Source organism: Chionomys nivalis, chromosome 2, assembly GCF_950005125.1.
Source record: "Chionomys nivalis chromosome 2, mChiNiv1.1, whole genome shotgun sequence".
NCBI classification, from domain to species: domain Eukaryota; kingdom Metazoa; phylum Chordata; class Mammalia; order Rodentia; family Cricetidae; genus Chionomys; species Chionomys nivalis.
Genome location: NC_080087.1, coordinates 121,281,877 through 121,307,821, shown reverse-complemented (window position 1 = coordinate 121,307,821; position 25,945 = coordinate 121,281,877). Strand labels below are relative to the sequence as shown.

Sequence of the window (25,945 nt, the reverse complement as noted above, 5' to 3'; positions counted from 1 at the left end):
CAAAGGATGCTCAATCGTGCCACAAGGACATGTGCTCAACTACGTCCATAGCAGCTTTGTCATAGCTGGACCTTGAAACCTGGAAACAATCTAAATGCCCCTCAACCAAAGAATGGATAAGGAAAATGTGGTACATTTACACAATGGAGTACTACACAGCAGAAAAAAAAATTAAGACAGCTTGAATTTTGCAGGAAAATGGACAGAGCTAGAAAATATTATTTTGAGTGAGGTAACCCAGACACAGAAAGACAATTATCACATGTACTCACTTATAGGTGGTTTTTAAACATAAAGCAAAGAAAGCCAGCCTACAAACCACAATCCCAGAGAACTTAGACAACGATGTGGACACTAAGAGAGACTTACATAGATATAATCTACATGGGAAGTATAAAGTAGAAAAAGACAAGATATCCTGAGTAAATTGGGAACATGGGGATCCTGGGGGAGAATTGAAGTGGGGAGGGGAGAGGCAGGGAGGGGAGCAGAGAAAAATGTAGAACTCAATAAATATCAATAAAAAAATGGCCGGGCGGTGGTGGCGCACGCCTTTAATCCCAGCACTTGGGAGGCAGAGGCAGGTGAATCTCTGTGAGTTCGAGACCAGCCTGGTCTACAAGAGCTAGTTCCAGGACAGGCTCCAAAGCCACAGAGAAACCCTGTCTTGAAAAACCAAAAAAAATAAATAAATAAAATAAAAAATAAAAAAATGTATAAAAAAAGAAAACTGATTGATAATGGCTCAATTTGCCAAGATAAGGGATACAACAAAAGAAATGGGTTTGGAGAAGTAGATAATTCATGTGGAACATACCTGGGATGTGATTATACTTGTGAGAAATCCATGTGGAAATATCAAGGATGCAGAAAAAAAACATGGGCCTAAAGCATGTGGTGCTATAAAACTGGCCCTCAGAGCTTTCTGGTGATGTTGAGACTACCCAGACAGAAGGAGAATGGCAAATAAGACCATCTTGGATACAACCCTGGGTAGCAAATAAAAAAGGGGGGAACTATGGAAAGAAAACGAGAACACTGTGGATGTATGTAACAGGATATCAGTTTTCAGGTTGTGAGTCTCCCCAAGTCTCCCCAGTGCCTTTGACATAAACTCAAGCTTAGGAAGAGCAGCAGTGGGTATCTTCGTTATATAAGTAATGCTCTAGAATGAGGCTGGAACCAGACTATGCTACGGCTACATTTAGGATACCTAGTCAGATCAATGATAACTAACGATCACCCCCAAACTTCGTGGCTAACATTTGACACTGAGTAGAGTATTTAAATGTTCTGAGAGACTCAGAATACCGCCACAGGAGCCATTGGTAAGCTGGGTATCCTTGAGTAAAATCTAAGGAGAGAACTGCAAAATCTCTATCTCTGTTAAGGGCCCCCACCCAGGGAAAGCCAACTTCATGCAGCTGCCCAGGTTTTGGTGTCAAGGGCTGATTCCTAGCCAGAGGTTGCCAGCTGCAGAGGGCGGGGCTCTATTTTGGGCTGCCTGCTGTCCCAGAGCCTGGCCGAGTCTGGTTTGAGCAGCATGCAGCCCCAGTGACTCACACACCCATGCAAACCGCCTGTGGCTCAGTGGCATAGCCTCAGAAAACCAACCACAGGCCAGCTCCCTCCTCACCCCATTACACTGGGATAAATAAATAAAGATCCTGCCAGCAGCCGCACAGGCTGATAGCAACCAGATGGAGAGAGAAAGGCATGGACAGGGCCAGGGAAAGGAGCTCCCTCCAGCAGAACAGCCTGCAAGGGGCTGCACCAGCCCGATCACTCTAAGTGTTGTCTTTAACACAGACGTAGTGCCAATGTAGAACAGTCTCCAATTCCTTGGCTTTTCTTCCACTCTTTTTTTTTTTTTTCTTTGGTTTTTCGAGACAGGGTTTCTCTGTGGCTTTGGAGCCTGGAGCCTGTCCTGGAACTAGCTCTGTAGACCAGGCTGGTCTCGAACTCACAGAGATCCGCCTGCCTCTGCCTCCCAAGTGCTGGGATTAAAGGCGTGTGCCACCACCGCCCGACTTTTCTTCCACTCTTAAAGGTGCCTCTCAGCCTCTAGTCTTGGGTAATGGTGTACTTGGGGGATCTTAGCCTATCTAAGGATTACCCAATAAACACCATACCCAACCCTGAACTATCAACATTACTGGGTAAGTTCCAAGATGTCGAAGATATTTAACCATTGGATGAGGGTTACTTCCCCCATATTTGATCTTTTTGTTTAATTCTTCTCTTCAGAAACTCAGATTTAGCCAGGTACACACCTAAAACCCCAGTACTCAGGAGGCAGAAGCAGATAGATCTCTGTGAGTTCCAAGGCAGCCTGAGCCACATAGCAAATTTTCCCTTTAGTTGGTCATTAGTGATATTGGTGTTCATAGGTTCTCGGAAAGTGAATATTTAGAGGTTGATTTCTCATTGTTGTATTTCTCTGTTTGATTGTGTTTGTTTTGCTTTTTGAGACAGCGTCTCTATTTAGCCCTGTCTGGCCTGGAACGAGCCATGGAGACCTCTCTTGAACTCAGAGATCTGCCTACTTCTGCCTCCTAAGTGCTGCGGTTAAAGGTGTGTACCTGGCTAAATCAGGGTTTATGAAGGGAAGAATTAAGCAAAAGATCAAATATAGGGAAGTGACCCCCATCCAGTAGTTAAATATCTTCTCTAGCTTCAGTATCCCAGAACTCTCTCTGCCCTCCCGCCCCTGTCCTCTATGAATCTACGGCCTTCTGCCTAGCAGTATTTCCAATGGGAATAGAAGTGGCCCCGGGCCCTGACCGCATGGCCGTTGACACTTGCCTGGCCTTCTTGCCTGTTCATCCCAAACTGTCTCCTGGGTTTGTTTATCTTCTATTGAATGTTGCTTATTTTGATGGCACATCCTTTCAGTCCAGTCTCGGGTGACCTCCTGACCCTTTTATGTCCTGTTTATAGGACCCTGGGAAGCACAGTAACTGAAAAGATTACTGAAAAGTAACTGAAAAGTATCAAACCTTCCCATTCTAGCAGCTATACAGGACACTCTGAAGATAGAACAGGCACCCCAGAGGTCACAAAAATTCTCATCACCCAAGTGGTCATGGTTCCCTTGACTGGTGTGTACAGCCAGTCAGACTAGTGAGATATATATATAACAGGGATGGATGGGGACAGCCTTAAGCATACAGACTTCAGCCCCTTAACTGCTGGGGCTCATTTTCTTATCTTCAAAATAGAGATCTGAGACTGGCAAGGTGGCTCAGAGAGCAAAAGAGGTTGTCCCCAAACCTGATGACCTCGATCCTCAGAACCCACACGGTGGAAGGAGAGAAATGGTTCCTACAAATCCTCTGATACCCCCCCACACACACACACACACACTTTTTTTTTCTATGTAAGCTGCTTGGTACTCACTCTAGCTCAGGGCAGCCTAAAACTCATGATAATCTTCCTGCCTCAGCCTCCTTATGACTAGGATTTTACAGACTTGAGCCATACACATGATTTGGGTGTTGTGTTTTAGAACCAGCTACTTCAATAAATTCTCTCTGGTCTCCTGGGATCTGAGTAGATCACAGTCAAGTCTCACAGAATTAAAAACATAAAAGGAAAAAATCTAGGAGACGGGCGACTATAGCCTCCTGGTTTTGTTTTTTGTTTGTTTTTTTCAAGACAGGGTTTCTCAGTGTATTCCTGACTTTCCCGGAACTCACTCTGTGGACCAGACTGGCCTTGACTCAGAGACCCACCTGCCTCTCCTTCCCCAGTGTTGGGATTAAAGGTGGTGCCACCACCACCACCCAGGGCCTTCTGTTTTTCAAAAGTGTGATGTTTAAAAATAGTATTTATTTGTTTGTTTGTTTGTTAATTGTGTGTGGGGGGGGTCAGAGGACAGTCTGCAGGAGTTGGTTCTCTCCTACTCCGAGGGTCCTACTTTGAATGTAGGTTATCAGGTTTACAACCGCCTCAAGTGCTTTCTTTACTCACTGAGCCATCTCTCTGACCCCTCATTATTTATTATTTTATATTTTATTTTATTTATTTTTTTAACAACAGGTTCTCACTATGTAGCTAGGACTAACCTTAAACCCACAATGCAGCCCAGGCTTGCCTCTAACTCATGGTCCTACCTTAGCTTCCCAAGGACTGGGATTTCAGGTTTGTGGTACCTAACCAGAGAAACTTTTATTTTTACACACACACACACACCAACACCCTATGGGCACCTGATTCTACATGCTTTCTCTTACCATTCTACAGGGCTTTCTCTCCCATGACAGCATGAAAAAGATAAGCCTTCAATTTTACAAATGGGATAGTAGTGGTTCTGAGGGAAGTAATTTGTTCCAGACTATAAAAATAAACCTTGAGAATCACAGACTTCCTCAAATACAACTCTAATAAGCAACACTGCATCCTTGAGACACATTGCCACAATTTTCACAAGATCCCCTTGGCACAAATGAATTAAAATATTTATTCAAAAAAACATATTAAGACTCTACTACTAGCCACTACCATCCATGTGAAGGATATAGAAATGCATTCATCCAGTCCTTGATCTCAGAAATGTTTACAGGTCAGTGCAAAAGAGAGCTACAGTCTTGCAGACTGTATATAAACAGTAAGTGGCAGCAGAGACAGAATTTTAGCAGTAGGGGAGGATTATGCTTACAAGGAAGGTCTAGAAAAGCCTCCCAAGAAACTGAAGCAAATGCTTAAAAAGATAAATAGAACCAGGCAGTGGTGGCGCATACATTTAATCCCAACCCAGGGGAGGCGGAGGCAGGTGGATCTCTGTGAGTTCAAGGCTGGCTTGGTCTATAGAGTGAGTTCCAGGACAGCTAAAGCTACACAAAGAAACCCTGTCTCAAACAACCAAAAGAAAGAACAAGGTAGATAAGGAGAAGGTACTATGCATTCCCAACAAAGGGAGAATGTATGCAAAGACACAGGCAAACGAAAATAGCATTTGGGAAAAGTCAAAGTCATTCCATATAGCTGGCACAGAAAGCACATAGAATGTGTAGAAGCTAAGCTGAAAAAGTATGAGGCAGGGGAATTAGCTTTGCACAGTTTCACTAAGTAACTGAGGGAAGGAATTAGCATGTCACCCTTAGACTACATTAACCTCTTTTCAAGTTCAAATTAATAGAGAAGAAGCCACTGAGAGAAAGGTGGCCTTGAGAATCGCTTACAAGTTCTTGTTTTAATAATCTTTTTCCCTAACAAAAACTAACACCTGGGGCCAGCAAGATGGTTCACTGGGTAAAAGCATTTACCACGTCAGGCAGTGGTGGCACATTCCTTTAATCCCAGCACTCGGGAGGTAGAGACAGTTGGATCTCTGTGAGTTCTAGGACAACCTGGTCTACAGAGTGAGTTCCAGAACAGTCAAGGCCGAGAAACCCTGTCTCAAAAACAAACAAACAAACAAACAAAAGCACTTGTCACACAATCCCAGGAAACCACGTTGTAAGGAGAGAACCAACTTCTGAAAGTTGTGGTACATGTGTCCCCACTTATGTACACCATTCACACATACACATAGTAACAAATAAAATACATAAGCTGGCAGTGGTGACACACGCCTTTAATCCCAGAACTTGGAAGGCAGAGACAGGTCTGTGAGTTTGAGGCCAGCCTGGCCTACAAAGTGAGTTTCAGGACAGGCTCCAAAAAGCTACAGAGAAACCCTGTTTTGAAAAACAAACAAACAAATAAGTAAATAAAACACGCGTGACTCCTCCTCCTGCAGAGTATGAGTGCTCCAGTACAAGGATGGAGAACCCACATCACACTTTTTTCTCTGAGCGTTACGGCTCTGGGTGTGAGAGTTCAGCCATGGTTCAGAGGAAGACCTGAAAGTTCTCAACCAAGAACACTTGCTTTATGCCTCTCCCTGTGGAAAATGCTAACTTTCCCTGTCAGGAAGGTCTGAGACATAGACTTTGTCCACGAAAAGTTTACAATTAGTTTAAATGGCAAAACATAAAGATGAACAATCCATATATAATATTATAAAAGCATTGTCTACTTTCACCATAAAGTAGCAATGTGGGTAACCGATACGTATAAATTTAAAATGGAGCGACAATACCAAGGTACTACCCACATAACCAGCAAGTTCCAGAAGAGTCAAGAAGGGAAAGACCAATATTGACTGGTATTATCAAGGTCACTAGTATTAATACTCCCACTGTTTGGCATTCAGTGAATATTTCTTTTGGCTAAGCTCAATCCTTAGAAGGGAAACCTAGGCAGAAGCTTCTGACAGGCCACAATTATCTACTCCCCATTCATTCCTGTGCCAGTCCCCTTGTATAAACACTGTGATTTTCCACAGCCTGGTGTGCCCACAAGACAGTTCCCAAATGGTAGCCCTGGGCTTTTTACACCTTCCTCTATCGCTGGATGCTAAAGAGACTAGACAACGAACAAATGACCACCCTTCTACACAATTCAGATCTCAACAACAGAAGTTGATACTGGCCAACCCACCTTCCCAACAGTAAAGAATTTTAAATGACATATCACATGCCACCTTAACAGCGATGTAGAGGAGGAAAAGCCCACTTTTGCCTTTTCACTTCTGTCCCCACCTTCTCTACACACATCTCAAGCGTCATCAAACTTTCCACAGGCAACTTTTTCAGGCAAAGGGCTTTCCAACCACACAAGCCACCTAACGCCCAAAATGCAGGTTGCCACCCAGGCACTCTGCCCAAATTTGAAGAAGAAGAAGAAGAGGAGGAGGAGGAGGAGGAGGAGGAGGAGGAGGAGGAGGAGGAGGAGGAGGAGGAGGAGGAGAAGGAGAAAGAGGAGAAAGAGGAGAAAGAGGAGAAAGAGGAGAAAGAGGAGAAAGAGGAGAAAGAGGAGAAAGAGGAGAAAGAGGAGAAAGAACAAATACCTTACCTCTACCATAAACTGTTCCAAGAAAGAATGTTCTTCAAATGGCTCTGTCTTCAATCGACCTGTAATTAAGAAGAGATAAAGGAAACATGAGCCTAAGGGTGGGTTTCATAACTATCAGATGATAGGGAAGAGAACCCAGAACTTCTAGGAAAAGAAGCCAGAGACCTGACACCCACAGAGCCCTAGGTCAGAGAGAGAAAGGGTTGAGGGTATTAGGACAGACAGAAGGAGAAACTGGGGGTGATCAGCAACAGTGGTTCAGCAGGAGCGTTTGCTCTAGATTTTCCTGCCACAATGACCAAGGCTGTGTATTCTGAAACTGGAGCTATAGCGGTCCCTTGCCTCTGGAGCTCACATTGTGCTACAATTTTGAAGAGCTGTTGGCCCTTTCTGAAGTCTTTTCTCCCCATTGTCTAGGACATGTCTGGACCTGGCTATGGCTTCTGCTGGCCACATGGGCCTCAGCCAGGGACCGGAGGCAGGTAGAAGGGACATCCAGTATCAAGTCCCCAGCTGCTAGAGTTCCTAGCACCTATCCTTGGAGAGAAAATTTTGTTTGTTGTTTGGGGTTTTTGTTGTTTTGAGACAGGGTCTAATGAAGCCCAGGCTAACTCTGAACTTACTGTGTAGCCAAAGATAACTCCCTGCTCCTACCTCGAGCTGGGACCATCTGTGCATACACCAGCACTCCCATTTATGCAGTTCTAAGGATCAATCCCAGCAGCGGCATATGCTAAGCAAGCACCCCACCAGCTGATCAACACCCTAGCTCAAGAAGTATTTTTAATGCAAATTATACGCCCCTTTCCTAAGACCCTTAGACTACTACTTCCCACCCATTCCTCCAATGCCCTCTTACTTCGGCTCAGCACAGCCCCACTCTCCTGGTACCCCTGGATCTCTAGGTCCTTCATCCGAAGCAATGCTGCTAGCTCCCTCCCGTGACACTGCAAAGCCAGGCTCACACCCATCAGAGGACGAATCAAATGCTGAGAGACCTTTGATGAAGAAGAAGTATCAATTAGCCAACAATTGCTTGCAAAGTACTCCCAAATGCTGCACTAGTTACTAGAAGAAAAATACTCAGGAATAGACATTTTCACAGAAACTTACAGTTTCATAGACAAGCAATTCATTTACATGAACATAATACAAATACAATAGTTAAACTTACATATTAAAGAAACTTAGGGATTTTTTTTTTGTGGCCCAGATATGGAATGGGAAGAATAAACCAAAAATAGGAATAGACAGAAAATTTACAGTTTGAATTTAAAGAAAAAGATATATGGGCTGGAGAGATCATTCAGTGCTTAAGAAGACATGGGTTCAAAAAAAGAAGAAGAAGAAGATATGGGTTCTATTTCCAGCACCCACTTGACAGCTCACAACTCTGCAACTCCAGATCAGGGGATCATGTGCTCTATTGGCTTCCGCAGGCCCTGCATGCACACGATGCACAGACACACATGAAGGCAAAACACTCATGCACATACAAAATAAACGTCTTAAAAATAAACAAATGAGCCAGATGGTGGTGGTGCATGCCTTTAATCCCAGCACTCAGGAGGCAAAGGCGGGTGGATCTCTGTGAGTTCGAGGCCAGCCTGGTTTACAAGAGTTCCAGGACAAGCCCCAAGGCTACAGAGAGACCCTGTCTCAAAACACCAAAAAAAAAGAAAAGAAAGAAAGAAAGAAAGAAAGAAAGAAAGAAAGAAAGAAAGAAAGAAAGAAAGAAAGAAAAGAATGTAGTTGAGAAGAGGGACAGGCTGACTTAATTCTCTATAGAAGATAAGAGCAGAAGATTCAAGGCATCCTCAAGAAAGGGGTGTGGTTGAAACAGCACACCAACAGGAGGGAAAAAACCAACAGGAAGTGGAAAACAGTGAGATCTGATCTAGGTAAGAGCCATTTCAGGGCTGGTAAGAGGCCAAAGTTTCAACCTGTTTCCACATACAGTAGAATTTAAAGCTACTGTACAAAAAAAAAAGCAAGCCAGTTACCAAGAGACTAGAGTGGGAAGTCACAAGCCAGCCCACTTCACAGAGTGCAGTTACACATACAATAACGTATGGTCACACAGAAGCACCTAAAGTCACCTAAACAAGGTGTCCACTAGTCTGTGGCTAGAGGAAGCCATCAGCTTCTTTTGCTTCCACCAAGGGCATGAACTAAAGGAGACACTGAGCAAAAGAGATGCCCTAGATCAGGGGGTCAACAAGCTTTTCTCGGCAAGAGCCAGATAGTCAATATTTTCAGCTTTGTGGCCCGCGGTGTCTCTGCCGCAACTACTCAACTTTGCTGTTGCAGCACGCGCAAGCAGCCACAGACAATATGTAAACAAATGAGGTGGCTGTGCTCCAATATAACTCTACAAAAGCAGGCAGCAGGCCAGGATTAGCCTGCTGACCATGGTATGCTCACCCCTGGCTAGATCTAAAAAGGGAGCACTTTAGACAAGGTACCCCAACATGGGCTTGAAATACGAAGCAGGTATATAAGCATCCCATCTGAGGCATCAGGCAGACTCACCTGGGTTAGAATCCCAAGAAATGATTCCCCAGATGCCTACGTTTTTGCTTCCCATTAAGTCTAGAGAAAATGGAAAGTGCAGCGTGTGTCCCTATGTTTCTCTAAAGATGAGTCAGAAGAGAAAAAGGACTGGATGTGGAAGTATGGGTGGGCAGATAAGAGCGGTAGATTCGTAGGTATCCGGCACAGGGTAGAAGGCCAGAGTCAAGTCCAGCTATAGACAGTTTTTACTTTTATCTTTTTTTTTGTCACTGGCACATCCCAAACTGGTTCTGTTACCCATCCTAGGTCCTCAGGAAGGACTTAGGCCTCCAAAAAGTACCACTCAGAACTCCCGGCTTTAAGCCATATCCTGGGCCTGTGAGACTGCTCAGCAAACTGCCAAGCTCGATGACCAGAACTCAGTCTCCCAGACCCACATGGTAGAAGGAGGGCTCAGTCCTGCAAGCTGCCCTCTGACCTCCACATGTACACTGTAGCACTCATGCATACACATAATAATTAACTCAAAACAGTAACTTTAAAAAATAAGCATTAAAAAAAATAAGATGGCCTAGGCTCAACTCTGTGCCCTAGGAATTATTTTGATAAGTTTGGTCCTGGTCAAGGTAGATTAGAAAAACAGGCAAATAATTGTATGAAAGCCAATAGAGGTTTGGTGGACTGAACTGAAAATAATTATCATTGCTAACCAAGCAGCCACAGTGGCCCTTTGGTGGCACCCCTCAAATAAGAGAAACTCCTAACGTTAATAACCAATCTCTCACTATGGTGGGCTGGGAAGCACCACCTTTGAGATGCTAAATGTAACAACATGAAACGTGGCAAGGAATAGTTTTTAACAACTGCCATGTTTTTGAAATAGAATATCATGGTCTCAGGCAACTGAAATGATCTATTACATCTATATAGAAAAAAAATGTTTTTTAATCGGGAAATATTTCAACTTACCAAATAATTTCACACCACTCTGAATTCCTGAGCTATAATTAATTTCAAAGTTAGAGGAACATTAAAATGATTTTTCTTGGGCCTGAGAGGGTTTCTATGTTTTTAAACTTAGATGAATGCTGATTAGAAGTCCCCAAAATACGTATTAATGGCCATAAAAAAGATTGGTATCAAAATAAAAAATAAAATAAAAGACAAGCAACCATGTAAAAAGATCAGTATGCCTCCAAAGGCATTACATGAAAAACCATGCAGTACTTCAGGTAAGGGATATTCCCTTTCATTCATGGAAAGCAAAATATGAAGATGTGCTTACAAGCCTCTGCATGTGAAGAGCTCCGTGACAGGCCGGCAGTGGTTGGTACAATAGAAGTTACCATTCTTCCCCAGAGAGGGAAACACTGTAAACCCACCCCCTAAAGTCTTCTGATTTCCTACTGAACGTTTATGAGTCCTAGGCAGGAGACAGCTGGCCCCAGATGAGCTATACCAGAGAGCAAAGTGAAACTATCAGCAGACTGGAGAACCAAGAGACAGACTCTAGTCCTGGCTCTGCCAGCATCTCCTATGACCTCAGCTTTCACTGTCCTCAGCCTATGGTAATGCTGCACATGTCCTCTGTCTAATCATCATATATATACAGCAATAGTAATGTTGTAACTAACATTTGATAGATGGAAAACTGAGTCATAAAAATTCTAGTCCTGGGGCGGGAGAGATGGCTCAGTGGTTAAGAGCATTGCCTGCTCTTCCAAAGGTCCTGAGTTCAATTCCCGGCAACCACATGGTGGCTCACAACCATCTGTAAAGAGGTTTGGTGCCCTCTTCTGGCCTGCAGACATGCATGTACACAGAATATTGTATACATAATGAATAAATATTTTTTAAAAAGTTTAAAAAAAATTCTAGTCCTAATCCAAAGGTAATCTAAAGGTAGTGGGATTGATTGTAAATTTGTTTTCTGGTTCTGAAGCTTGTGTTCTTCCTACTACTAAGAAACTCTGGACCCCTAGGAATCATTAAAAAAAAAAAAAAACTGGTGACAAATCTGAAAGTGACAATACATAATATCAAGAATTATATTAGATGCACACCTGTAATCTCAGCAATGGGAGGCTGGAGCAGGAAAATCACAAGTTTGAGGACAGTCCGAATCCTATTTTGAAGCTTAGTCTCAAACACAAACACAGGGGCTGGAGAGATGGCTCAGAAGCTAAGAGCACTGGTTGCTGCTCTTGCAGAAGACTTACGTTCAATCCCCAACACCCATATAGTGTCTCACAGCTGTCTGTAACTCCAATTCCAGGAAATGAGATGCCATCTCTGACCTCTTTGGATACCAGCATGCACATGGTGCACAGACGTACATGCAGGCAACATTCATACACATAAAATAAATAAATCTAATAAAAGAATTAAAACAGACAGAAAAGGTAGGGGAAAGTTGTATTAGATACTAGAAGTAACAGGCAATAGGAAAAAGGGAGCAGTAAAATTTGTCACAAGGGAAGATAGAGGCAGAATCATGAAGCAGAGACCCAAAGCCTTTTGTATTCTACAATTATGACAGAGAATTAAGAACTATTAAGTCCCTTAGAGTTAATAACATGTGATGGCTCGCACCTGAAATCTCAGCCCCGGGTTCAATCCCCAGCACACAGAGAACCAGGCAGCACACCTGGAATCCCAGTGCTGAGGAGGTAAAGGCAGGAGAGAGGTTGAAGGGTCCTTGGCTACACTGTGATTTTGAGGATAGCCTGGACTACATAAGACTCTGAGAGAGAGAGAGAGACAGAGACAGAGACAGAGAGACAGAGAAAGAATAAACAGAAAGCTGATATCAGTAATCAGTAATTGCTTTAGAAGAAAAATAAGAGAGTAGACAGAAAGCATGTTCGTTTGTTTCTTAAACTGTATACCTTTAAGCCGGGCGGTAGTGGCGCACTCCTTTAATCCCAGCACTCGGGAGGCAGAGGCAGGCGGATCTCTGTGAGTTCAAGACCAGCCTGGTCTACAAGAGCTAGTTCCAGGACAGGCTCCAAAACCACAGAGAAACCCTGTCTCGGAAAAAAAAAAAAAACAAACAAACAAAAAAAAAACTGTATACCTTTAAATGCTGCATGAAATGTTTGTCTTTGGCATGAATTACCCATTCAAAAAAAAAAAGTAAATGAAAACTATTGCAAGAATGAGTAACAGACAAAACTTCCAACCGCATGACCTCACAGACACACACACCCGTCTGAAATAGTAGCCGCCTACATCCCTGATAGTGTCTACCAGCTCTAGCTTCTTCCCTGTAAAGTTCCCTGCAGCCCGGGGGTTTCCCTGGGATAACAGTCTTCTTTGTTCCATGATAAGGACTTTATCTGAACTAAAATATACTTGTTAACCATTGTCCTAAGCCAACGTCTCCCTGTGGCCAATCAAAATTCATTCTCCTCTACACACTGCAGCTTCTTTCCCATGACAGACAGTTCCTCAGCTGGAAAGCTACACTAAGAGAGTTACCTCAGCCTTCAGTTTTTTCCTCTATCTTTTTATCATTACTCGAGTGTTTATTGCACACACACACACACACACACACACACACACACACACCCCGCTGAAGTTCCTGGTCCATGCTAAACAAGTGCTCTAACACTGAGCTAGCTATACCCCTGACTTACTCTGTACTTTTGAAAGAAGAAATTACTAGAGTTCACCAATCTCCAGGACAGATGCCTCCCCACTTACAACAGTCTGAATTTGTAGGACTATATAATACACGAAGAGACTAGCTATCACTAGGGATTCTCAAAGGTCTCAAATGGTTGGATGCCAGAAGCATCATTGAGGAAACAGTGCCCCCTGGTGTCACCTGAAAAAAAATCAGGGGCTCTGAATGGCTATGAAATTCTGTATATAAAGTAGGACGGAAGCACTCACAAGAAACTCAATCAAAGTCAACAAATGTGAGGGCTAACTACAGGACAGGACCTGTGGATGGGCCTTAGCAGTCTCCTCAGAAAGTCGGTCACAATGGTGCACACTTGCAGCCATTGCTACTTGGGAGACTGAGGTGGTCCTGCCCCAAGGAGTTGGAGGCCAGCCTTGGGCAACATCAGAGAACATCTTTAGCTAGGGTGTAGCTCACTGGTAGAGTGTGAGCCACAAGTGCGAGGCCCTGGGCTTGATCCCCAATACCACAAACAAACCAGTGACAAATGAGTAGTTCAAGCACTCAAGGTCTCTCGAGACGACCTTTGCTGGCCGGAGAGATGGCTCAGAGGTTCAAGGCATTTGCTGCTCTTCCAAAGGACACCAAGTTTGATTCCCCACAAACACTGTAACTCAGGTCCAGGAGATCTTCTGGTCTCTCAAGCACATAAGCCCACTCACAGAAATACACATAATTAAAAATTAAAAATAAAAAACTTTAAAAATAAAGATGTTCCCCAGGCTGTGGTAGCACATGCTGTTAATCCCAGCACTTGGGAGGCAAAGGGAGGCAGAACTCTGTGAGTTCAAGACCAGTCTGACCTATAGAGCTAGTTCCAGGACAGCTAGGGCCGTTACAGAGAGAAACTCTGTCTCAGAAAACAGAAAAACAAACAAACAAAAAAGTTCTTTGTTCCATCTATAGTCTCTCTCTTTTTTGTTTTTGTTATTATTGCAGCTGTTTTTTTATTGTTGTTTTGTTTTGTTTTTCAAGACAAGGTTCTCTGTGTAGCCCTAGCTGTTTTGGAACTCACTCTATAGACCAGGCTGGCCTCAGACTCAGAGATCCACCTGCCTCTGCCTCCCAAGTACTGGGATGAAAGGCCTGTGTCACCACCACCTGACTCCATCTGCATTCATTTATTGGTGCCAAACTTTCACGTCACCTGTAGGAAACTTCATGTGGATTGTATCTTGAAGTGGGAAGTAGAAAATGAAGTTTTTGTAGATTGCTCTGCTAGACAACCTGCACCCTCCACCACCCACAGAACATTCTGATCACTGAGTTCTACTGAATACTGCAAGCACTATTTATTGATTCTAAAAATTCTCAATACCCATGTGGAAGCTCACAATTATCTGCAACTCCATTTCCAGGAAGTATGATGACCTCTTTTGGCCCCTGCAGGTATCAGACACACATGTGATGCATAGACAGATATACAGGCTAAACACGTACCCATAAAATAACAAGTTTTAAAAGGCCACAATGGCCGGATGGTGGTGGTGCATGCCTTTAATTCCAGCACTCGTGAGGCAAAGGCAGACGGATCTCTGTGAGTTCGAGGCCAGCCTGGTCTACAAGAACTAGTTCCAGGACAGGCTCCAAAGCTACAGAGAAACCCTGTCTTGAAAAAAAGAAAAGAAAAAAACAAAATAAAATAAAATAAAAAGACCACAGTGAACATTTGTGAAGAAATCTGAGTGGTTCTATGTGGGGAAGGAGAGTTGAGAGGGTTAGTTCTTGTTCTGGGATACTGGGTCTTCCTGTGAAGCTCTGGCTGCCCTAGAACTCACTAAGTAGCCCAAGCAGGCCTCAAACTCAGGGTGCTCTTCTTGCCTCTGCCTCCAGAGTACTGGGATTAAAGGCGTATACCACTCTACCTGGCCAGACATGTACTTTTATCACTCTTAAGTAAGTATATAGGAATCGAATAGCTGGATTAGAGAGGGTATGCTCAATTTAAGAACAAAAGTTGGGGGGCAGGAGAGATAGCTCAGATCAGTCAGTAAAGTGCTTGTCATACACTCATGAAGACCTGTGCTTGTAGCTCTAGAACCCACATAAAACATGGTGAGCAGTTCCAGGCCAGCCTGGTCTACAGAGAGAGTTCCAGGCCAGCCTGGTCTACAGAGAGAGTTCCAGGACAGCCTGGTCTACAGAGAGAGTTCCAGGACAGCCTGGTCTACAGAGTGAGTTCCAGGACAGCCTGGTCTACAGAGCAAAATCCAGGACAGGCTCCAAAGCTACACAGAGAAACTATCTCAAGGGGAGAAAAGAGACTCCTCAGATCCTTCTCCAGCACCACATCTGCCTGCACACTGCCATGTCGCACCATGATGATAACGGACTAAACCTCTGAACTGTATGTGAGCTATCCCAGTTAAAGGTTTTCCTTTGTAAGAGGTGCTGTGGTCATGGTGTCTCTTCACAGCAACAGAAACCCTAAGACATTGCCTGTGTTATTTTACATTCCCATCAGTTACAGCGGATAGTTGGAAGAAATTCAAGGCTTATAGTTTAAGTTTTATAGACTATTTCAAATCCTCAAAGAGATGAAGATGGGATTCAAACCAGATAAACTAAATCCAGTTCAAAGTCGGATTTTTTTTCTTTTCTTTCTCTCCCTTCCTTCCTTCCTTTTTTTCTTTTTGGTTTTCTACGTACCTGTCCTGACTGTCCAGGATGGCCTCAAACTCACAAAGACCTGCCTGCCTCTGCCTCCTGAGTGCTGGGAATAAATGCATTCACCATGCCCAGCAGTTGGTTGGTTTTTGAGACAGAGTATCATGTAGCCCATGCTACACTTAAATTCACTATGTAGCTGAGGCTGGCCTTAAACTTATGGTCCTCTATAGTGGTATAGTATTTGTATTTTAACAAATAAAGCTAGCCTGAAGATCAGAAGGCAAAGCAGTCACACTAGTCAGCCATACAGGACTTAATCCCAGGACTCTGGTGACAGAGGCAGATGGATCTCTGTGAATTCAAGGCTACCCTGGGCTACACAAGATTGATCCAGAAATGCCCCTTTGGTCTGAGCATTGATAGAGGTAGAAGGTCTCTCTAGTGGCTGGCTGCTTTGCTCTTCTGAACCTCAGGTTGAACCCCGATGTCTGTCTCTGGGTTTTTATTATTCATGCTATACTTCTCCTGCCTCTATCTCCCTAGTGCTATATTTACAGACATGTGCAATCATGCCCAGATTTAAAAATTTGCTCTTTTGTTGTTGTTGTTGAGTTTGTTTGTTTTTTGAGACAGGATCTCTCTATTATGTAGCTCTGGCTGTCCTGGAACATGCTACATAGGATCAGGCTGGGATTAAAGGCATATGCCACCACACCTGGCTGAAACTCTATCTTTGAAACAGGGTTTCTCTGTAGCTTTGGAGCCTGCCCTGGAACTAGCTCTTGTAGACCAGGCTGGCCTCGAACTCACAGTGCCTCCCAAGTGCTGGGATTAAAGACATGTACCACCACCGCCCAGCGTGAAAACTTGTTCTTAAATTTACTAGTAACTACTAATAAAATTTCTTGGGGCAGTAAAGCTACAAGCAAGAGGAAGGTGTGATCCTCCCAGTCTGTCAAAGAGGGCTTTGAGGTTGACTAGATTAATGCAGAGTTCAATTTCCAGCTCAGTCATCAATAAGCTGGATGGCTTTGGGCTTTCAATCTTGGTTTCCTGTTCTGAAAAATGGAAATAATAATATCTATCTTGTAGGAAAAGCGTAAGGACAAAAGGAGGAGAAAAAGCTCAAGAAAGTGTCACACTGCACTCTGTTAGCCAAGTGGTCTTGCTGAATCACAGCTTGGAACTATTAAAGCCTCTGCTTTAAGCCAGGTATGGTGAATCCCAAGCTTTGGAAGCTGAGACAGGAGGATTGCTTCAAGTTCAAGGCAAGCTGGATTATACAGTGATTTCAGGCAGCTAAGGTTGCATAATAAGACTCTCAAAAAAAAAAAATCAAGAAAAGTGGGCATGGTATTAGGCAGGGATGGGCAGATCTCTGTGGGATCCAGACCAGCCAGGGTTACAGTGAGACCCTATCTCAAAAAAAAAAAAAAAAATCAAGAAAAACACAAAGCCCTGGGTCGACCCCTCAGTACTGCATAATCTGAGCATGGTGGTGTACCCCTAACACGCAGGTGAAAGAATGACGTCATCCTAGAATAGCCTAGCATACATGAGACCCTGTCATTAAAATAATAATACTGGATGAAGTCACCAAATAAAATGTGAAGATCCAAACCCAGCTCCTTTTGCAAGGCAAGATTATACCAGTCAAAAATCCCCATAGCCTCTGGTCTAGTCAGGGAGATTTTTTTTTTTCCCTTATTAGAAAAGAATTTCAGCTGGGCAGTGGTGGTGGAGTCTTCAATCCCAGCACTCAGAAGGCAGAGACAAACAGATCTCTGTGAGTTCAAGGCCAGCCTGGTCTACAGAGCGAGTTCCAAGACTACAAAGAGAAACCATGTCTTGAAAAAAGAAAAGAACAAAATAATCCCAGGAACTACCAGGACACCCAGATCTGAAGCGGCTGGGATCCCCACCTGCACCCATATCTAAATTGCACTAACCTGTGAAGAACTAGCTGCGGTACAGTGGAAATGCCAGTTGAAGGGGAGACCAGACAGCTCACTTCGCACCCGCAGAATCAGGGTCTCCGCTACTCGATCACAGGAGAAAGCAGCTTTGCTGGGGTGAGCAGCATCCTGCTGAGCAGAATCTTTCAACAGTGGGAGAAGCAGTTCTTCCAGATGATGGAGGAAAGCGGACGGGGGAGCAGTTAGGCGCTTGTTCAGCTCCTAGAGAGACAGAGTGAGGGCGGTAAAGAAACTCCTCAAAGACAAGAGCAAAGGGGAATCCAGGAAGACAACGGCAGGAGAGGAGGGGGAAGCAAAGGGGAAGAACTGCAGCAGAATGAAGACAAGAAAAAGAGCTGCAAAGATCAACTAGCCTGCTCCACGGTTCTGTCCTGGGCAAGATCAACTTACTGAATTTACTATAGTAAATACATCATATAATATAGATGAGAATAAGTATTATTGTTCATACAAAATGAACCTCTCGTGCCCCCCCCCAGAAATGTTTCATATTTCTGAGTTTCTTGGATTTTGGAATCTATGCATAAATTTTTATTAGTTACACAACTCTGACCCCAAAATCCAAAATCTGAAATCTAAAACGTTTTGAGTGCTTGAGTACTGAGGATGTGAAAAGTTCATATTTTAGAGCATTTCAGATTTTTGCATCTTTAGGATCGAGATTTCAGTCTATAATTGCCTCAAACCAATTCAGCCTTCCTTGCCAATGTATAGACAGATAGTTTGACGGATGTTAACGTCCTCTAGCCAGCACACCACACCACAGTGATCCTTCTATTCACACTTATATCTTACCTTGGCTCGCTGGCTGACCACCAAAGCATCCACCTGTTCATGCCACACCTGTTGAAGATCCGAAATCAGCAAGGCATAACCCTGCTTGGTGATAAACGCCTTGGCCAAGAGTGAGTTCTCACCGAGTTGTAGCCACGCCCACGGCTGCATCAACAGGCCTTGCTCTAGTTCTTCCATCTGCAGGAAAGTCCTAATTTAGCACAGGGCTCCAGGATATTCAGCCCCCGAGAGGACCACTCACGATTCCACATCAACTGGAATCGTGTGAAAACCCTCCCCAGTAAAACAGACATAAAAGCACAACTCCTGCTTTATATAACCAGCTTAACTACCCCTTCACAACTGACCTAAAATTAGTTTAGAATCTGGGACTGGAGAGATGGCACAGAGGTTAAGAACACTGACTGCTTTTCCAGAGGATTAGGGTTGAATTCCCAGCACCCACAAGGCCGTTCACAACCATCTGTAACTCCAGTTCCAGGGGATCCGAGGCTCTCTTCTGGCCTCTTCAGGTACTGCACATCTAGTATCTGTATGCATGCAGGAAAAAACCCTCATACACATAAAACAAAAACGAAATCTTTTTTAAAGATCAGAATATTGATGGGTGGTCGTGTGCACACCTTTAATCCCAGCACTCAGGAGGCAGAGGCAGGCAGATCTCTGTGAGTTCAAGGCCAGCCTGGTCTACAGAGAGAGTTCCAGGACAGCCAAGACTGCACAGAAAAACCCTGTCTCAAAAAACCAAATTTAAAAAAATCGGATTATTTCTTATGTTAAGTTCCTAAAGAACAGAAAACATGTCTTTACCAGGTATGGTGGTGCATGCCTGTAATCCCAGAACTGAGAGTTGGAGCCTGGGAGTTCAGGATCCTCAGACCGGCTGGGGATATATGAGTCAGACGCACCTTGATATAAAAGCAGAAAAGAAGGAAGAAAAAGAAGAAAAGGGGAGGAAAGAGAAGATCTCTTTCTTCCATAGTGTTAAATCAGCATATTGGTGCATCTAATATGGGAACCCAAGCCAATCCTATTGAATCTTTACTTGAATCCCATATGTGTCAATGGTATCTTTCCCAGAACTTTTAGAAGGAAAAGAATGATTCTTGTCTTGAAAAAAAATTTGTCAGGGTGGTGGTGGCACGCACCTCGAATTATAGCACCTGGGAGGCAGAGGCAGGTGGCTCCCCAAGTGTGGTGCCAACATGGTCTATAGTGGGTTCCAGCCAGCCAGGGCTACACAGAGGATCCCTGTCTCAAAATGCCAAATAAATAAAACTTAAATCCTAAATGTGAGGGTCAGGACATTTAAATTATTTGGTTGCTAAAAGCAAAGTATGGGTCAGTAGGAAAGGGCGCTTGTGGCAAGCCTGATGAGCTGAGCTGGATTCCTAGGATTCCTGTGGTGGAGAAGAGAATTATCCCCCATGAGAATTGTCTGTATTCTGTCAGTCATGTTATAAATAAACGCTGATTGGCCAAGCAGGAAGTATAGGTGGGAAAACCAGACAGGAAGTAGAAATGATACAATGAGAACAGGAGAATTCTGGGAAGGAGGAAGTTGATTCCTCCCAATCCTGCCCAGATCACCAAAGCAGCAGGATGTGATCTGCCCCACTGAAAAAAGTACTGAGCCACATGGCTAACATAGATCAGAAAAATGGGTTAATCGAGATGTGAGAGTTAGCCAGTGAGAGGCTAGAGCTAATGGGCCAACCAGCTTTATAACTTATAGAGACCTATGTGTGATTTTCTTTGGGGACAAACAGTTGTAGGAAACTGGGCAGGACAAAAACAACAACAAACAAGCCAGGCCTGTTCATGTTACAAATTGGCGCCCACGTGGATAACTGCATCCACAAAAAGCCTGAGAAAGCTTGGAAAAGACTAGAGTAAAGCATTTTGGTTTTCAGCTGTAGCAGGAAAAAAGCTGCTGTTTTAAAATGCCAGCTTCCTGGGCCTTCCTGCCAGGGAAAACTCTGACTCTTTCAAGCAGGTAGTCCTGATGGATACATTGTTGCAGCTTGCTTCCTGGCAAGGACCTTGAAATGCCATAGAGTTGTGGCAAAAAACTTCTCCATATTTCTTAGCAAATTAAAGACCCATGTGGTCAGAAATAGAGAGATATACAGTAAAGAGAGATTCAAAGAAGAAGAAAACCTCTAAATGGTTTATAGTATGTTAAAAATATATACAGGCTAAAGGTTAAAGTTCTCGAAGAAAAAAGAAAGAAAAAGAAAGAAAGAAAGAAAGAAAGAAAGAAAGAAAGACGCCTGGGAGACAGAGACAGATGGATCTCTATGAGTTAAAGGATAGCCTAGTTTACAGAGGGAGTTCCAGGCCAAAGATACACAGAGAACCTGTCTCAAAAAGCCAAAAGTTAAAAGTAAAAATAAAAGAAATAGAGGTTAAAATAAAGCCACGTAAAGATGGAAAATACACAGAGAATCTTGATACTGTATGTTATTATGCTCTCTTTGAATTGTTTGAATGCTGAGGAAAGAGCAACAGCTGCTAAAAGATATTTGCTTATAAATGCTGTTGAATTAATCCAAGATAGGTATTTTGAAAATACCTTGGCTTCAAAATTGAAGTCAAAAGGTATGTTATTTTAGAGAAGAGATTTTGCTTTTGTTTCCACAGAAAATGAGAGGCTGTGGATTTATTCAGAGTTAAGAAAAATCAGCTTTGATCAAGGAACACCACCTGATAAATCTCTGGCAGGAATAGATGGCCCAGATGTCTGAGTTCTTCTTCAGAACAGGTTTAAGACTGCTGCCTGAGATGATCAAGACTCATAGGATACTTCATTCAGGACTTGATCATAACTCTAAATTTTCTTTAGGTCCCCATAAGATTATCAATGCCCCCAACCAGCTGGAAGTAGCCTGGAATACTACGCCCACATTCCCAAAAAATGGACTATGGATATTTTCCTTTAAAAAAAAAAAAAAAAAGAGGGGGAAGTGGTGCAGAAGAATTGTCTGTATTCTGTCAATCATGTTATAAATAATCGCTAATTGGCCAGGCAGGAAGTATAGTGGGAAAACCAGACAGGAAGCAGAAATGATACAATGAGAACAGGAGAATTCTGGGAAGGAGGAAGTTGATTCCTCCCAATCCTGCCCAGACTACCAAAGCAGCAGGATGTGATCTGTGCCACTGAAAAAAGGTACTGAGCCAGGGGCTGGAGAGATGGCTCAGAGATTAAGAGCATTGCCTGCTCTTCCAAAGGTCCTGAGTTCAATTCCCAGCAACCACATGGTGGCTCACAACCATCTGTATGGGGTCTGGTGCCCTCTTCTGGCCTGCAGGCATACACACAGACAGAATATTGTATACATAATAAATAAATAAATAAATAAATAAATAAATATTAAAAAAAAAAAGGTACTAAGCCACATGGCTAACACAGATGAAAAATGGGTTAATCAAGATGTGAGAGTTAGCCAGTGAGAGGCTAGGGCTAGCGGGCCAATCAGTTTTATAACTTATAGAGACCTTTGTGTGATTTTCTTTGGGGCTAAACAGTTGTGGGGAACTGGGCAGGACAAAAACCACAATAACAAGCAGGCCAATCCTATTGGTTACAGGAACCCAAGCCAATCCTATTGAATCTTTACTTGAATCCCATATGTGTCAATGCTATCTTTCCCAGAACTTTTAGAAGGAAAAGAATGATTCTTGTCTTGAAAAAAAAATTGTCAGGGTGGTGGTGGCCCGCGCCTCTAATTATAGCACCTGGGAGGCAGAGACAGGTGGCTCTCCAAGTGTGGTGCCAGCATGGTCTATAGTGGGTTCCAGGCAGCCAGGGCCACACAGAGGATCCCTGTCTCAAAATGCCAAATAAATAAAACTTAAATCCTAAATGTGAGGGTCAGGACATTTAAATTATTTGGTTGCTAAAAGCAAAGTATGGGTCGGTAGCAAAGGGCGCTGTGGCAAGCCTGATGAGCTGGGCTGGATTCCTAGGATTCCAGTGGTGGAGAAGAGAATTATTCCCCATGAGCTGTCCTCTGACCTTCACGGGGGCAGAAATAAGTGCTATATTTCCTTTGTTTTGTTTTTCAAGACAAGGTTTCTCCACTTAGCCCTGCTGTCCTGGAATTCACCTTGTAAACCAGACTGGCCTTGAACTCAAAGATCTGCCTGCCTCTACCTCCCGAATGCTGGGATTAAAGGCATGTGCCACCACCACCCATGCTATAATTTTAATAATAAAAAAAGAAAGAAAGAATACAAAACACATGAAATCTGGAAGCAAACATAAAATCCTAAAGCAGACTTGGTGATGTGCACCTATAATCCCAGTACTGGGGAGAAGAAGGTGAGAGAACAAAGGTTGGGCTGGGAGATGACTCTACAGGTGCAGCGCTTGCCTACATAAAAGCCTGCTGGGGTGGTATGTACTTGTAGTCCCAGGAGAAGCCAAGAAGGGGGCAGCTGCACTCAGGCCTCCTTACCAAAGCTCTAGGCTGAGACTCTATCTCACACAAACAGTAGGAGGTGCCTGAGGACCACCTCCGAGATTGTCTTCTGACCTTTACATGTACATGTGACACACATGTACATACATCCTCACCCCATAAGAGAATATGAAGTGAACAAATAAAATTTAAAAATAAATGAAATTTTAAATTTTTCAAACAAACAAAAGTTCAACCTCCACAGTGAGTTCAAGGTCAGCCTGGACTACATGAAACCCTATCCCCCCCAAAAAAAATCCCTAAAACAGGGGTTCATTTTGAACTTTTACTTTAGTTACCCTCTCACAATTTCATGCATATATAATGTACTTTGATCACACTCTCCCTTGTGTATGATAGAAGCCCTTACTCAGAGTCTGTTCAAGTTAATCCTCTACAGTTGTTATGGAAGGCACCCACAACCTCCATCACATTAGCAACGTGCCGACAGTCATGACAGCGTCGTGACAGACACACAGTGGCACACCAAGGGTTAGAAGGAGCAAGAGAAATGTTCCAGGCCCTTTCAGCAAAAGAGCAGACAGCACACTTCACACCACAGAGGAAATGACAGTCCCACCTCACTAACTGGGCACAACCCCACATCACCAACATGCCTTCTGCAGAGCTTGGAACTCCTAGAGACCAACATTTCTACCTCAATAAAGGATGCTGTGGTCTGGCAAGATGGTCCAGTGGTTAAGAGCACTGGCTGATCTTCCAGAGGTCCGGGGTTCGATTCCGAGCACCCACATGGGAGCTCACAACTGTCTAATTCAGCTCCCAGTGACCTGACATCCTCCCACAGACATACATGCAGGAAAAATACCAATGCACATAAAAATAAAATCATTGACAAAATGTTGTATCCTTAAACTAGTTAAATTTGTGATAACTAAGTCTGTCTGACAGAACTGATTTTTCCTGTGGAGATAAGGTAACTTCCTTCATTATTTTCATCTATAAATATAAAATGAAGGGAAGTGCCAGGAGGTGAAAACTTAAACTACAAAAAAAATAATGAACTTCCTGTTTAAATCTGATTGTCATTTCTAACTCAGTCTAAGCCATCATCTTCCTGGGTTTCAAAGCTCTGTCTCATGGCAATCCTTAATTTGGACTGTAATTAACTAGTGGTATATAAATGTATATAATCAGAAGGACTTCTTACAGACCTAGTGACATTACTGCCATCTTGGTTCAAGTATGTGCACTGTGTGATATCTGCACAGTGATGAGATGGCCTAATAACAATTCTCAAAAGCATATGGCCATTTCGAGTGACACGTGACTGCCTAGATGGTGGTTATTTCCAGCAGCCTTGAAACCGTCTGGGCAGAGATGGGCATTTCCATCACGTGCTGTTCCAACAGGGAAGGCTGGTCTCGAAATGATTAAAGAGTCTTCACTGGGCAAGAGTTGACATTGGAAAAAATTAGAAAGACAAATGAAGTCGCCAAACCCTCTAATTTCCCTTATAGGCACATCCTGGCATGCACTCTAAAAGTCACCAAAATTGAGTTTATTGGCCTAACTGGTCCTTCCTTAAGTCTCGAAGGTCAAAACCCACAAGTTGATGTTTTGTCTGAATGGAAGGAAGTTGTTTAATGTGGTCAGGGACAGCTGGCCCTATAAAAATGTGTAAAACATTCAGCACCAGACCCAGGCTGGCTGCTCCTACCACTCAGCCTGGACTGAGGTAAGCGTAACTCGGTGAGTTAGGCATGAAGAGGCATGCCTGTGATCCTAGCACACTGGAAGCTGAGGCAGGAGGATCTTGATTTGGAGAGCAACATACCAAGAGCCTCTCAATGGTGGAACGAATGGGAGCCTGAGAGCGTCGCCAGCTTGGAGGGAGAAGGAATCTAAGTTCTCTGGGTTTTACTTTCCCCAGAACAAGTTGGTCTTCAAAGACTACGTTAACCAACTTCACCGGGTTAATTGGTCAAGAGTAAGAAAGTGGGGGGGGGGGGGCTGGAGAGATGGCTCAGTGGTTAAGAGCATTGCCTGCTCTTCCAAAGGTCCTGAGTTCAATTCCCAGCAACCACATGGTGGCTCACAACCATCTGTAATGGGGTCTGGTGCCCTCTGCTGGCCTGGGCATACACACAGACAACATTGTATACATAACAAATAAATAAATAAAATATAAAAAAAAAAAGAGTAAGAAAGTGAAGTTGCCCGAAGTTATGTCACTCGGCCTTGGAGTCTTCTCACGATAGTTCCTACAACACCCTGCAGAGGGCAGCAAGACCCAACAGCCGAGCCGGTGGGGACACGCCCTGTGTCACCAAAGAGGGCAAACCTTAGGCCCTGCAGCCAGAGGCCTCCCCGGGAGCGCCTTACAGCGTCCATCCACCACTCCCGCAGGGCCTTCGTTCGCCCGTCTCTCATTTTTAAAGCATCGGCTGCACGCAGATACGGCTCAGGACCCCAAAGGGGGTAGGGCCGAAATACAGTCCAGCTAAGGAGGAGCCTCATCCGCCACCCGCGAAGACTGAGGCCGAAGGCGGACTGCGCACGCGCAGGACCGCCCACTCCTGGAGGCCTGCCCCAAAGCCCGGGATGCGCGCGGTCCCTTCTGGGAAAAAGCACCCGGGTAGGGGGTCACTGTGAAAGTTCCTCTCCGCTTTTCGGCATCCAGCCGGACCCAGATCTCGGCGCCGACTCGAAACCGACCCCACCTACCGTCAACGGCTGCGGGAGCTCCCACCCTCCTCACGGCCGGGCCTGCCCTCGTGCGCAAACCAGAAGGCCTAGGGTAGAGGCCACCCCCCCCACACACACTCGAGAAGGTGGAGTCTTGGGATACGGGGCGGAGCCAAGACCTGTGGCGGGCGGGGACCCGAAACCTCACTTGTCAAGACTACTCGCAGCTCTGCTGCTTTCCTAATTCCTTTCCAGTCGAAACGAAATATTACTTCCTCTTTGCCCCCTTCTTCATTATTTACATTTTTATTATAGACTATCTCCTGCTGCACATTTTAATTACTAAT

At 44.0% G+C, this 25,945-nt stretch overlaps 1 protein-coding gene across 3 annotated transcripts in view; it reads right to left on the bottom strand.

Moving 5' to 3' along the window:
- Nhej1 (non-homologous end joining factor 1) overlaps positions 1–25,762 on the bottom strand; it is a 103,268-nt gene extending 77,506 nt beyond the window's left edge. For 2 of the 3 annotated variants that reach the window (XR_009056686.1, XM_057762205.1), the window contains exons 1-5: positions 25,638–25,762; positions 18,484–18,660; positions 17,662–17,889; positions 7,760–7,898; positions 6,901–6,959 (exon numbers count right to left, since the gene is read on the bottom strand). Coding sequence is in view for 2 of the 3 variants with exons in the window: in XM_057762205.1 (XP_057618188.1) it covers positions 6,901–6,959; positions 7,760–7,898; positions 17,662–17,889; positions 18,484–18,660 (603 nt within the window). In the remaining variant the exon portion in view is untranslated. Of the gene's footprint in view, positions 1–6,900; positions 6,960–7,759; positions 7,899–17,661; positions 17,890–18,483; positions 18,661–19,293; positions 19,392–25,637 lie in introns of all 3 variants that reach the window. The other variant, XM_057762206.1, reaches the window with a different exon arrangement.
- Between the last annotated feature and the right edge of the window lie 183 nt (positions 25,763–25,945).